The sequence below is a fragment of the Engraulis encrasicolus genome, chromosome 2 (genome assembly GCF_034702125.1).
Source record: "Engraulis encrasicolus isolate BLACKSEA-1 chromosome 2, IST_EnEncr_1.0, whole genome shotgun sequence".
NCBI classification, from domain to species: domain Eukaryota; kingdom Metazoa; phylum Chordata; class Actinopteri; order Clupeiformes; family Engraulidae; genus Engraulis; species Engraulis encrasicolus.
In genome coordinates, this window is record NC_085858.1 from 23,729,354 (window position 1) to 23,743,222 (window position 13,869).

General features: G+C 43.2%; 2 protein-coding genes across 2 annotated transcripts in view; one reads left to right on the forward strand and one right to left on the reverse strand.

The window, feature by feature from the left end:
• Positions 1-55: 55 nt before the first annotated feature.
• amdhd2 (amidohydrolase domain containing 2) lies at positions 56-10,616 on the reverse strand. The gene is made up of 12 exons (XM_063184146.1): positions 10,550-10,616; positions 10,029-10,150; positions 9,719-9,855; positions 9,258-9,397; positions 6,508-6,562; positions 5,789-6,001; positions 4,498-4,586; positions 4,068-4,212; positions 2,778-2,885; positions 2,614-2,682; positions 1,762-1,863; positions 56-826 (listed from the first exon to the last, which is right to left on the reverse strand). The coding sequence occupies exons 2-12, from the start codon at positions 10,109-10,111 to the stop codon at positions 753-755; spliced, it is 1,215 nt and encodes a 404-aa protein (XP_063040216.1). The 5' UTR covers positions 10,112-10,150; positions 10,550-10,616; the 3' UTR covers positions 56-752.
• A 2,712-nt stretch (positions 10,617-13,328) lies between these two features.
• nog5 (noggin 5) overlaps positions 13,329-13,869 on the forward strand; it is a 621-nt gene continuing 80 nt past the window's right edge. Inside the window, exon 1 of the mRNA XM_063217328.1 lies at positions 13,329-13,869. This exon is cut by the window's right edge and continues 80 nt beyond it. Within this exon, the coding sequence (XP_063073398.1) occupies positions 13,329-13,869 (541 nt within the window).

Below are 13,869 nucleotides of genomic sequence, written 5' to 3' on the forward strand. Positions count from 1 at the left end.
CAAGTGTAAGTTGGCTTTGTAATGAATTAGCCATCTGGAGGCCATAGTTCATTTGAGACAAGTGTCATCAGGTTCACAGACCTGTCAGTCCATGTCTTTGTCCCTGTTCACCACCTCACAACTCATCACAGCACACTAGCAGAGGAAAAGTAGGATTGAAAAACATCTTTATATGAAAATATCATGACACAAGTTTGATACAAATCTATTACATGTCACATTAACAAGAAATGTAGAAATATAACAAAAACAATGCCTTCAGGTCACCGTACAGCATATGGATTAATGTTGAAATCAAAGTGCACCTTTTCAGTCATTACACTGAAAGGGTGATTGCTCTGAAATGTTAAGTGGCTGTTCTTTCGGAAATCTTTTAATTGAGCAAAAACTAGAAAAGATATTCAGTTGTGTCTGCTGCATCCTTCAGACAGACTCATGCCCTTATTACAGTAATGTGCTGTGTGCAGAGAAGGACACACTTCCAGAACAGATTGCAATTGTTTTTCATTTGCATAGTTTTGAACCTCAGAGATATATACTGATTTTGGCAAACTGAAATGCCAGACAAATATAATCACACACACACGCACACGTCCCTATTGTGTGCATTTGCCATCGCAGGTAGTAGGTCCTTACATGACATGGAGGCGAGCCCTTGTCTAGGAGTTCACTGGAATGCTCAATCACAGGAGCAGCTCATGCTGTAGTAGGCCCGGTGTAGTGTGTACAGTGCAGGATACTCCAACTCTCTTTCACTTCTTCCAGACCAGCTCACCCGCAATATAGGTCTCCTGGACCACCAGTGCATCGTCCAAGATGACAAAATCTGTAAACACACATGCAATGAATTAGATATAGAGTTCTGACACACAAACAGTAGCTGTAGGAGCGGGAAAGGATCTGCACACTGCTTGCAAAAGACTTAATTTATTAGGAGCAACGTTTCGATCATGGATCTTCTTCAGGCATCTTGATCTATGATCAAAAAGCTCCTAATAAATTAAGTCTTTTGCATGCAGTGTGCAGATCCTTTCCCGCTCCTACATGTGACAGTTTTTTGATTTGGCACCTGCTGATGCTTTTTTGCTGGATGTGCGCACTTTCCACTACACACAAACGGTACCTGCCATGGTCTACAAGTGAGCTGAAATCACAAAAGCTAAACAAACAACAGCAACATGTAGAAATACATGCTCTCTAATTACTATGTGACCTATTGACCTAGAGGCCTGTTCCGTAGCCTCACTAGACACACATCGGCAACAAATTTCACTGCCACGGACCTTCCTCAACATGAATATGGTTCAACACGCTCAACATGATCTATCGTAATTAGGCCAATAGGTAAGTACTGCTGACTGACCTCCATCAGCATTGTAGTCACTAATGATGGGCGAGTCTCTCGCCCTTTCTCTTTCTCGCTTTTTTTTTTCGTTCCCTCTCTCTCACACACACCCAGATAGACCTGAATCAACGTTGTACGCCTTGCGATGGTTCACCTTCTCAAGCTCTTTCTCTCTCCCTTTGTCTCTCACACACACACCCAGACTGACCTGCATCAGCGTTAGTCTCGTGTCCCCTTGCGATGGTTTGCCTTCTCTCTCTCTCTGTCTCCCTCTCTTTCACACACTTACACACACACCCTGACTGACCTGCATCAGCGTTGTAGTCCAGTCAGTGTTCCCTTGCGATGGTTCTTCTTCTCTCTCTCTCTGTCTCACACACACACACACACACACACACACACACACCCCGACTGACCTGCATCAGTGTTGTAGTCCAGTGTTCCCTTGCGATGGCTGAGTGTCAGCAGCTCTGCAGGGCGTAGTGAGGCCGCCTCCAGGGCATCCTCCACTGAGCAACCTGCCAGCGCAGCATGCACAGGCGAAGCTCCGTTAAATTGCATTAGCGCAAAGCCCTGCTATGAACATTTGTTCACAGAATGGCAATAACTAACATATTGCTGAACTGACTCATCGTAATGTAGTAGTGTAGTGGAAGTAAAGTCTTTTCAACGAATAGTTAAGTGTTCTACTAGTGCAAAGATGCAAGTAGTGTTCTACTAGTGCAACTCAAATTTACAGGGGGCCAAAATTAAAGTCTGGGATGAAGTCATGGGCCAAACTTTATGTTTTTGTTTTTTTGTAAATGGGATAGAATTGTACTATGCACGGACATAATACTCAAAGTGGGAGACGTTCCATCGGCCTCTGTCCACTCACATTCTTATGACACACCAAATTTCATGTTCAAGTCATGTTACATGATGTGTAGATGGTGTATGTGAACCAACTAACACACATTTGAATTGATCTCAAGGGCCAAATGAAATGACTCCACGGGCCAGATTTGGCCCCCGGGCCGGAGTTTGGCATCCCTGCACTAGTGGAACAGGGTGCACTTCCATGAGGGTACACACAACTCGCTCAGCAAAGCACAGTTTACACATAAAAAATGGTATAACGTAAAGCGTATAACATGTGTAAAAAGAAACTGGTTAATGGACAAAACCCTTCACCTCTCAAATAAATTAAGAATCATTACGTAAGTATAAGTATAAATGCTTCATTGATGTGTTTTAACATGCATACATTCACATACAGAGGCACTTACCAGTTGCTTTTTTGAAATGTCTCACACACATGTCCATGGTAGCAATGCTCCCACTAAGTGTATTGGTCCCTGTGCAAGACAAATACATGTGTTAGTAATGAGCACAAATGCACATCTTTGTAATAAGCACATGGGGCAGATAGAGATAAGCGATGCAAGCAGACCTGCTACATAGGCATGTAGGCCCTGGATGTCTATCTCTTGCTGGCCCAATGTGTGACGACCGGCGGGCAGACCCATCGCCGTCACAGCATCAGTCACCAAAACTAGACCTAAAAAGAAACACACACAGACACACACACACACACACACACACACACACACACACACACACACACACACACAGGGTTATGCAAGATCTGGCACACATCTGGAATGCTGCCATGTCAAGCCTGAGGATATGTTAAGTGAGTGTGTGAGATGAGATGAGATCATGAGAGGGTGTGTGTGTGTGTGTGTGTGTTAGGGGGTCGTGACTGTTTCTGTTGTGTAATATGTTAATCACTCATACCGTAATATATGAGATGAGAAGAGGAGGGCTAAATGGGTTGTATGCAAAGCATGCACATAGTTTTTGTTCACATTAGCCCGAGTGTGTGTGGGCAAAAGCATGGAGAGTGCATGTGTGTGTGTGTGTGTGTGTGTGTGTGTGTATATGCTGTCTGTGTATGTACCAGGGCTTGACACTGGCACCTGCCAACCGGCCAAATGCTGGTAAAACTTGACTGTGGCTGGTAACAATTTCAGTGTCACTAGCCAAGATGTCAGGTAGCTTATTCTACGGTGTGACATATCAGAATAGTGTATATTCTGCACCTTGCCCCTTGTGTATCATTTTTTTGTATTTCAGTTCAAGAAAAAGCTCAGTTACTCAGATTCTATTTGTTTGTTTTATTTCCATGTAGAAACCCATGCACTCATCTTATTTTTTTAAAGGGACACTGTGCAGGAAATGGTCAAAAAAGGTACTGCAACTATGCTGCTTATTGAATGGGCTGCCTACTGCCAAATTTGATCTTTACATGAAAGTTTACTAAGTATTAAACAAATATTTTCTAGTATGGTCCAAGTACAGTCATTTTTGCAGCTAAAAATGGCTATTTTTGGAAATTGAAAATGGCGGACCATGGAGAAGATCCCCCTTTTCATGTATGAAAAGTGCAATTTTCCCAGTCATAATGCATACTTAGAATTTGATGTTGGTGGTAAGCATTCATGAAAAAGGTAACATTAGTGAATGGGCAGCATGAATTCTGGAAATAAACAACTAAAAATCTCACACAGTGTCCCTTTAAGCACCTCATCCTCTGTGGTTAGATGTACAGCGTCATGATAAAACATTTGGGAATTTGGGGCTAGTAGAATAGCTGGATGGCTAGTGACTCGGGAAAACCACTAGCCACCGTGTTCTGCAAGTAAAAAAGTTAATGTCAAGCCCTGGTATGTACGCGCACCTGTGGGATGGGCTCTGTGTGCGATACGGAGCGCTGCAGGGTGTGTGTGTATCCCATCCGCAATCATCCCATAAAACACTCTGCGGCCCGCCGGCACCTTGTCACTGGTTAACAATCCCACTATACCCGGATCGCGATGGTGGAACTGCAATGAGACAGCCAATCAGTTACAGCCCAAAGTCAACGGTTAGTGAAAAAATAAATAAATACATTCATTTATTTTCTTCCCTTATTTTCTTATTTTGAAATGAGTCTTTTCTTAAACTCTTAATCATGGCCCAATTATAATATATTTGCTGTCACCCGAATGGTATCTCCCAGCAATAAAATGTAATACGGTTAGAAAATGTTTTGTAGCTACTTCTGATGATGCGTATTGTCTTTTCTTAATTGCAGTGGTGCGATAGTACTGTACTGTGTTGTGTCTTACAGGTAGCATGGCATTGAAGAGGTGGGTGATGAAGGAGGCTCCCTGGATCACAGCTTCCTCGGCCTGGGATAGGTCAGCCATGGAATGGCCTGCAGAGACAAGACATGGCAGGTTCAGACATTCAACATTAGGCCTCGTACCTCGGTATGTCAGCCTTCGAGTAATTCACAGTGAAACAGACAAATCAGCAGTGCTGAAAATAGCAAAGGTAATGCTTATTATAACAGTAATGTTCGGTAAGTTCAAATGTAAGCGCTATTACAGAGGCATTTACAAGGCCAAGCAACCACAGAGTTCTGTCAATACCCTGTCACAAGTCACTGAACTGGTAATTACAGAGGAGTCACTTTCTAGTACGCACACACACACACACACACACACACACACACACACACACACACACACACACACACACACACACACACACACACACACACACACACACACACACACACACACACACACACACAGAGTCTTTATACTCTGTCTTGCCACCAGTCATTTAAACTGATACAGATAACTGACACACAAATTAATTTACACAAGCACATCACTCTACATTCGGCCAATGTTTTTATCTATCTTAGCCATCATGACCTGTTAAACTCTCTATGTAACGAGAGTATGAAATGTCATGGGGCGTCACAAGCAGAATGGGAGGGCCCAGGCTAGATTTGATCCAAAACGAAACACAGTTATAACAGAGAATTGGTTCCAATTCCTGGAGCAATGTGGAGTTCATTGCCTTACCGAAGGGCACTTCAGTCATGGGTGAATATGTCGAGAGGACAGGACCCATACCTGTATTATATTCCTCCTAGTGGTGAGCGTGAGATTCAACAAAACAGAATTTAAAGTTTGCAACACTGATGCTATTTATCATAGAGAACAGAGCAACGTTTTGACCTCTGTGTTTCTTAGCCAGAATGAAAGGGTGTGCTTCGAACCTCCAAACTACCCTTAGCATAAAAGTTGCCGGTTCGACTTCCAACCCGCCAGGTTGGTGGGGGGAGTAATAAACCAGTGTTCTCCCCCATTCTCCTCCATAACTGAGGTAACCTGAGCAAGGTACCGTCCCACCGCACTGCTCCCTTTAGGGTGCCGTTAGGGGCTGCCCCCTTGCACGGGTGAGGAATAAATGCAAATTCGTTGCGTGCCATTTGCACTTGTGTGCTGTGGAGTACTGTGTCACAATGACAATGGCAGTTGGAGTTTCCCAGTTGGCTTTCACTTTGGCTTTCAGGAAAGACCAACTCACGGCTGCCCACACATACACACACCTTGCACTCACCCACAGAGACGGTGATGCCCCTCCGTGCCAGCTCCTGGATGACAGGCCCACTGTTCTCAAGCTCCGGGGCCAGGGTTACCACGGCAACATTGTCTAGCGTGCCATAGGTCTCCATTAGGTCGGCCACTCCACCTGTCTTAAAGGAGCGCAGGAACTTGGGAGGGTGAGCACCTTTTTTCTCCTCACTGATGAAGGGGCCTTCTAGATGAACACCTGATACAGAGGCACACAGGAGCACAGTAGACTGGCTGAGCTGGATGGGACCATGAATGGGTTTGTGACAGTAACAGCATTAGTGGACAAAATACAGCCTGAACGTTACCAAATACGTGTACAAGTGCAAGTATGTATGTACTGTGTGTGTGAATGTGCACACATGGACATACACATGCACAGTTTCATCAGATGCAATGTCACAAAAAAATCAATGCAAGACGGGCTTTCACAGGTACCTCCAACTTCCAGCAATTCATCAAGTGAGCTTTACATGCATGTATACTATTTTGTTTAAGTGTATTATATGGTAAAAGTTGTGTTTATGATGTAGGAGCAACCACATGCGTCACAATATGGAAATTGGGCGTAAGCATATGGATGTAGGTCAGGTAGGTTCTGAGGCATCACAAACAGTGTAGAGCAGACATCAACTCAAATGAATGAAAGAGAGAGAGAGGATGAAAACCAAGGCAGGAAGCAAAGTTAGTTCTGTGTAATCTTACCGAGCACTCCAGCTCCGTGGGCACCCCCATTCTGTACTTTGATCTGGGGGAGAACCTAAGGGTGGGGACACAAACAAAAATGTTAACACCCTGGTGGAATAAATCAGCCCCTTCATTACTAAAGCACATACAGACACTATTACATAGGCGGTTATGTCTACATGAAAAATACTTCATTTCAGAGATGGGTCATTTCACGTGAAATCAGACGCTTTGGGACCCGACCGATCCGGATTTCAATCATACTTGGTGTGCCTTTTTAGTAGCAAGGTAGCACCCCAGAACTGCATTGGTTTGAATCTGACACTAATATTAAGGGAGAAACAGACTAGGAAAGGTTCACATGTGAGGGTAGGACACTATACATTCAGCCTTGAATATATCAGTCTGTGTTAGTCACAAAAAGATGCCTGTGGTATTGTTTGAAAGCTCTTTTCTGGCTCTACATATTACACAATCAGCTTGGAATACAACAACTCTCAGAATATGAATTATGATGAATTGAAAAATTAAAAATGGAATATCTAAAAAACCTATATTTTAAAATGGCCAGTTCCTTGTCCAAACGTAGCCGGCAATGTCAACAGCAACACCTCAAATGCTGGTGTTCGGTTCTTTATTCATTTCAGAGAGAATTTGACTCACAAATATGGCATCATACAGACCACTTACTAATAATATGGTAATACCATAGTAGCATCACATGACAAAACAAAAACAAAACAAAAATGGTCAGTTTCCATGGTCCCAGGTTTCAGAAACTAAGGCAGATGTCCATTTATACACACCAAATGATGATATGTGAATGTTTGAATATTCCTTCTCTGTGTACCTGTGTCATCTTCCCCTTTACCGTACTTTAAAGAGATAATCAATGGCTACACTCTCATTTTGTACTCTACCAGTGCATTTGAAGCAGCAGCTGTGTCTTTTGTAGATAATGTATAAGTATGTCCCGTTGCAGTTAGGTTCCACTACCAGAAGCACATCCTGATGATCCATGACAAGTCTATCTGGTCTGAAGGGAAAAGTGAAGGATGGAGATGGTCCATGAGGATGCAGGAGGTTCAGTTTCACCTCTCCAGTGCTCAGCATACATTCCTCAACACATGCTAGCCACCAGTTGCCATCATATACAGCTACAACATACCCTTTGATGCTTGAAAATGTAACACATTCCTTTACTGAGCTCACTCTTTCAACTCCTTCTCTGAATGCGGAAAATGGCCTAATGTCCATTGACAATGGGCAGAAGCTGTGTAGTTTTTGAGTACCTGGAATAGTTCTTGCAGATTCAAACCTCTTCAACAGGTTCTCAGCTTCATGATGGTGCATCTCAAGAACATCCATTGCCAGTTTGCCACAACAGAGATGTACCATCATGAAGCTGAGAACCTGTTGAAAAGGTTGGAATCTGCAAGAACTATTCCAGGTAGGCCTACTCAAAAACTACACAGCTTCTGCCCATTGTCAATGGACACAGTGGAAGTTAGACCATTTTCAGCATTCAGAGAAGGCAGAGTTGAAAGAGTGAGCTCAGTAAAGGAATGTGTTACATTTTCAAGCATCAAAGGGTATGTTGTAGCTGTATATGATGGCAACTGGTGGCTAGCAGGTGTTGAGGAATGTATGCCGAGCACTGGAGAGGTGAAACTGAACTTCCTGCATCCTCATGGACCATCTCCATCCTTCACTTTTCCCTTCAGACCAGATAGACTTATCATGGATCATCAGGATGTGCTTCTGGTAGTGGAACCTGTAACCGCAACGGGACGTACTTATACATTATCTACAAAAGACACAGCTGCTGCTTCAAATGCACTGGTAGAGTACAAAATGAGAGTGTAGCCATTGATTATCTCTTTAAAGTACGGTAAAGGGAAGATGACACAGGTACACAGAGAAGGAATGTTCAAACATTCACATATCATCATTTGGTGTGTATAAATGGACATCTGCCTTAGTTTCTGAAACGTGGGAGCATGGAAACTGACCATTTTTGTTTTGTTTTTGTTTTGTCATGTGATGCTACTATGGTATTACCATATTATTAGTAAGTGGTCTGTATGATGCCATATTTGTGAGTCAAATTCTCTCTGAAATGAATAAAGAACCGAACACCAGCATTTGAGGTGTTGCTAATGACATTGCCGGCTACGTTTGGATAAGGAACTGGCCATTTCAAAATATAGTTTTTTTAGATATTCAATTTTTAATTTTTCAATTTATCATAATTCATATTCTGAGAGTTGTTGTATTCCAAGCTGATTGTGTAATATGTAGAGCCAGAAAAGAGCTTTCAAATAACACCACAGGCATCTTTTTGTGACTAACACAGACTGATATATTCAAGGCTGAATGTATAGTGTCCTACCCTCACATGTGAACCTTTCCTAGTCTGTTTCTCCCTTAATATTAGTGTCAGATTCAAACCAATGCAGTTCTGGGGTGCTACCTTGCTACTAAAAAGGCACACCAAGTATGATTGGAATCCGGGTCGGTCGGGTCCCAAAGTGTCTGATTTCACGTGAAATGACCCAGATGCATAACAGTTGGGCTTGGTCTGGAAAGACCCCAGGATATGTTTCTACAGTAACCCAGAGGACCTTGAATAAGTAATGCAAATGTACATACATAGACCATTAATGCACTAATTTATACATAGAGCAGTAAAGCCCGTATTGTACGTAGACCAGCAAAGCCCTTATTCTCTGATTTAAACAGGGAGCCTGTGAAAGATGTTGTGATACCTGGTGGTAAACTGATGGCGGTGAAGTAACCAGGGTGGGGCAGAAGGACGTGACACCCTGTTCTAGAATCTTCTTGGCCACCAAGGACACGCCGCTGCTGATGTCCTTGCTGGCCTGAGAGAAGTCCACACCAAATCCACCTAGGAAGTCAAGACCGTCATCACGATCACACATGCTCAGCACAGGCCTCAGCAAACTTACTACCTGTAACAGTACCACGTGGATTCTAGATAGATATGTACATCCAGCCTGACCAGCCATAATTTCACATTTAATCTACAGTCTAGACAGTCAGAACAAAAATAAAAGTAACAAAGGAAAACAGAGTGCAGCTTTATTCACTGCCCTTGAAGAAAATAACATCTTTCTCTTGGTTTCTGCAAGTCGACAGTGGTTGAACTTGATTTAGTTTTCTAGTGGAAATAACAGGAATTCAGAATTCAGACGTATAAGACTCTTACCATTTATTTGCACGTCTATGAACCCAGGTGCTATTATGTTGTTATTGCAGTCGATCCTCAGGTCTGCACATCCTTGCTCGTCGAAGAAAAGCTTTTCAGGGTCAAGAATCTTGCCCTCCCTCACCCAAAGGTCTTCCCTGAAAAAAGCACATCATCACACACATATACACACACACACACACACACACACACACACACACACACACACACACACACACACACACACACACAGTACACATACACACACAAATGTATATATGTCCAATACAGCAGTGTATAGAAAAAATAGCCTATATTGTATTTAGCCTACCTCTGTATCCTGTGGTTCCTTAGGATCCTGCAGTTGATGAACTGGGTGATTGGTGCATCTGATACGCTCTTGTTGGATGGCATTCTGCAACAGAGCGCCCTGGATGCCTGTGCACCAAATCACTGCAATGAGAAGAAGAATGGAAGGCACACGGTTTCTAAACAATGCTGTTAAACTTTACAATCAGTCCCTGACACACCCGATCAAGATTCGAATGATAACAGACAGCCTAGCTGACTTTGACCCTGGGTGGAATGACATGTAACATTCTCAGCTTTCAGAATTCCTAGTCATGAACGTGTAGATGGTGATAGTTGAGCATATAGTCTTTCCTCATTATATGATAATTTTAATTGCCACAAGACTTCATTGTACTCCGGAAACGAACACACACGTATATACATTTACACGCACGACTTGAAGCTATAAGAAGGAGGTGACGTGTTGAACAAGACAGATAATTTGTCACACTTTGTTTCATCAAGCAAGTTGTACTGACAGGATCACATCTTGCAACTCACCTCAGAAAAACACCCCCGGCACGAGCAAATCTGTACAAATAGGAAGTGAAAACGACCATGTATCATGCGCCGAGTCAGCTGACCAGGGGGCGTTCCCGAGTAAAAAAAATAAACACAGGCCTTTACGCTTTCACCTGTGGTCCACATGGGTGCGCCAAACACCACTGTTGAAAAGTGTGAACTTATAATTATTATTATTGTATTGTTTACAAATTATTGCTTTATAAACTAATAATGGCAATGCCTCACATATATAAGATAGGAATGCAAGTGTGTGTGTGTGTGTGTGTGTGTGTGTGTGTGTGTGTGCGCGCGCGCCTGCGTGCGTGCAGGGCCGCTGACAGATTTGGCCCGGCCCAGGACAAAGTCATCTGAAAAAGTCATCTAATGCATACAATGTAATAAGGACCCAATATTGGGCCCCCTTTCTCCCTGGGCCAGAGATAACTGACCCATTTGCCCCACTCCCACCCCCTGCTGGCTTGCCTGTGTGTGTATGAGTGTGTGTGTGCGTGTGCACATGCTTGCATGCATGTATGCGTGCGTGCGTGCGTGTGTGTGTGTGTGTGTAGGGGCTGTTTTGTTGACAGCAACTGACAGCTCTCTAAGACAACCACCACCCCCTGGTTATGACTCCCAGTTACCTGCGTCAGTGACAAAAAGGAACAGGCCTCTAGGTCTGAGTAGTCTTTTTACTCACATGCTAATTAAGGAGCATGTATTTATGAATGCTAGAGTGTCTGGGTATGAATTCCCCGGAGGTGAGAGGTGACACACTCAGTTAATTGATTCATCTAATTAAATGTGATGACTTGGACCTGCGTCATTTGGCTAGTATATGACGGAATAAAGAGAGAAAAAAACATGTTAAATAACCTCTCACAGTCTTTTGTGAATGGAAGTGGGATTTTTTGGTCACATTTTTGTATCTTTGATCTAAGCAACTGCTGGAGGCCTTTTTTATTTAAAAAAAGAAAAAAAAGTAAAAATAGAAAGACAGAAAGAAACGCTTCAATGAATAGCTGATGACCAAACCATGTTTACGTCCTGTGGTGTAAGATCATCCAAATGAGCTATTTCTAAGGCTCGCCATCATATTTACCGTGCACCCGTAATCTTCTGAAAGTCATGGTATGATCAGAGCCAGAGCCGGATTGAGGAAGTTGTGGCCCCTGGGCTACATGTTGCTGTAGGCCCCCATGGAGGGCAAATTTTGTAACAAAATTACATAGACATCATCACCCCAGTAGGAGACTCATTAAGATTTAAAACTCTACCTGACATGACAGACAAAGTTATCAATACCGCCTAAGTTATCAATACAGTTAAATTTCTCCAATTATTAATTTTTCCCTCTTTGGCCAACTGAGGTCCACTGGGCAGTTGGGGGCCCCTAGGCTGGAGCCTTATCTAGCCTGTGCATTAATCAGATCCTGGTCAGAGCCATCTCCATTAAAATGGAATTTCCTATATGTCCTGATGGACTATAGAAATGGACTTTGAAAAGATTCCTCAGTCTAAGCCCCCCACATTTGGGCTTGCATGCCCAAGGGTTGCACCCAAGGTTCGAATCCGGCCCGGGTCATATGCCATCCCTACCCCGTCTCTCTCTCCACATTCGCTTCCTGTCGGTCTTCACTGTCATAGCGGAAATAAAGGTGAAAAAGCCCATAAAAATCTTTTTTTTTTTTTAAGATTCCTCATTATATTTGAGTGCCAAAACTGTTGGTAAATCATAAAGGCACATCTCCATTTAAATGACTTTCAAAAGATTCTTCAGTGTATTTGAGTGCCAAAACTGTTTGGTAAATCACAAAGGTCTGTCATGGCAGAAACAGAAAGGGATGTTCTTCTGGGTGGTTAACAAGAACGTCTTACCATTTTTACAAAGGGGAGTACTAAGATAACTCTCTTATCAAAAGCCTTTATGGTGTTATTGTGCAATAGTAGAGCACACAGTTGCAATAATGATACTATGAATTTTAAGTTGTGCAACAAGTCAAGAAACTAGTCTAATTTCTAGTTTAGTCTAACTTACTGTGAATATGCTTTTAGTACTAATGGTTCATATTGCAGCTAACTACGGGGAGAAACTGAGTTCACCTGTCCCTTCAAATAAAGGAGGCAAGCAATTCACTTATTTGCAAGTTCACTCATTTGTGGATTAAAAAAAATGTTTTCATTGAGACCAATCCACGTTTTGCTTTTTTGGAGGGGGGTTAACTCGCTTAAAAAACAGGGCTTTGACGCATCTATGTGCATGACTCATTTTCTGAAGTTTATAATAGTTCTTTTAGTACTTTGAGGTTGAGATAATAGTGCTGGGCATTCTAAAAGAGGGATGAGATGTGTCTGTATGTCGTGCCCTTTTCTTGTCCCGGGGCCAGAGTGTGGGTGGTATGTGATGGATACGGTGTGTCACTCACATCTTGGAGGGGTTCTCTCACGCGTAAAACCATGCGTAAAACTCAGGAGCAGCACCGACGACACGCCCTGTTGGGCAGCGGTGCAATGTTTATAAATCACAACCTCAAAGAAAACCATTCACATACAATGTGCTTGTTAACATAGCCTACATCAAGACGTTTTACGGGAGACTTTATATCAAGTTTCTGATGTTTTATCACGCGGTGCGTTCTTATTTCGTTCTAATCTTTTTGAACCGATCCACTGAAATTCAGATACAATTCACATTGCACTCGATATGTTATCAAAACTATTTTGATGACTTTTTTAATCTTAGTGATTTGGCGTTTTCATACACTGTTTGACAGGCGGGATGAGAACTTGTCTTGTGCTCGTGCTGGTGTCTCTCACCACGCGCCTTGGAGTGACGCAGTACCTCCTCCGCGTGCGCCCGTCTCCAAGTGACCACCTACCGGTACTGGGCTTGAAAGAGGACCATGACCGAGACGGAGAACCCTCTGACGAAGATCTATTTCTCCCTAATCTCAAAGGGAAACTAGGAGACCAATTCGATTCCACGAGGATGTCTATTGGTCCACCGACCCACGGAAAATGTTCACCTGTCAATCTCACTGGTGATATGCCGCGGGAATTTCGAGAACTGAACCTGAGAGGAAAGCTGTACGGTCAACGTCTAAAAATTAACAGAAGAACGCGCCAAAAGGTCCGCAGGTGGCTTTGGGCACATACCTATTGCCCTGTCATGCCAGTGTGGAAGGACCTTGGAGTGCGCTTCTGGCCACGTTACATTCGAGAGGGTCGTTGCGCGAGCAGACATTCGTGTTCGGTGCCGAGAGGCATGTACTGCAAGCCTCACCGGTCCGTTAACTTGACCCTTCTTCGCTGGCGATGCT

Bases quoted from the DNA above. Each gene is read 5' to 3' on its own strand.
- amdhd2 (XM_063184146.1), bottom strand. From the start codon at position 10,111: ATGCCATCCAACAAGAGCGTATCAGATGCACCAATCACCCAGTTCATC. The intron at 6,563-9,257 runs GTATCACAACAT...CCCCACCCTTAG, and splicing joins CGCCATCAGTTTACCACCAG to GTTCTCCCCCAGATCAAAGT. The intron at 1,864-2,613 runs GTAAGTGCCTCT...CTGCGCTGGCAG, and splicing joins ACATTTCAAAAAAGCAACTG to GTTGCTCAGTGGAGGATGCC.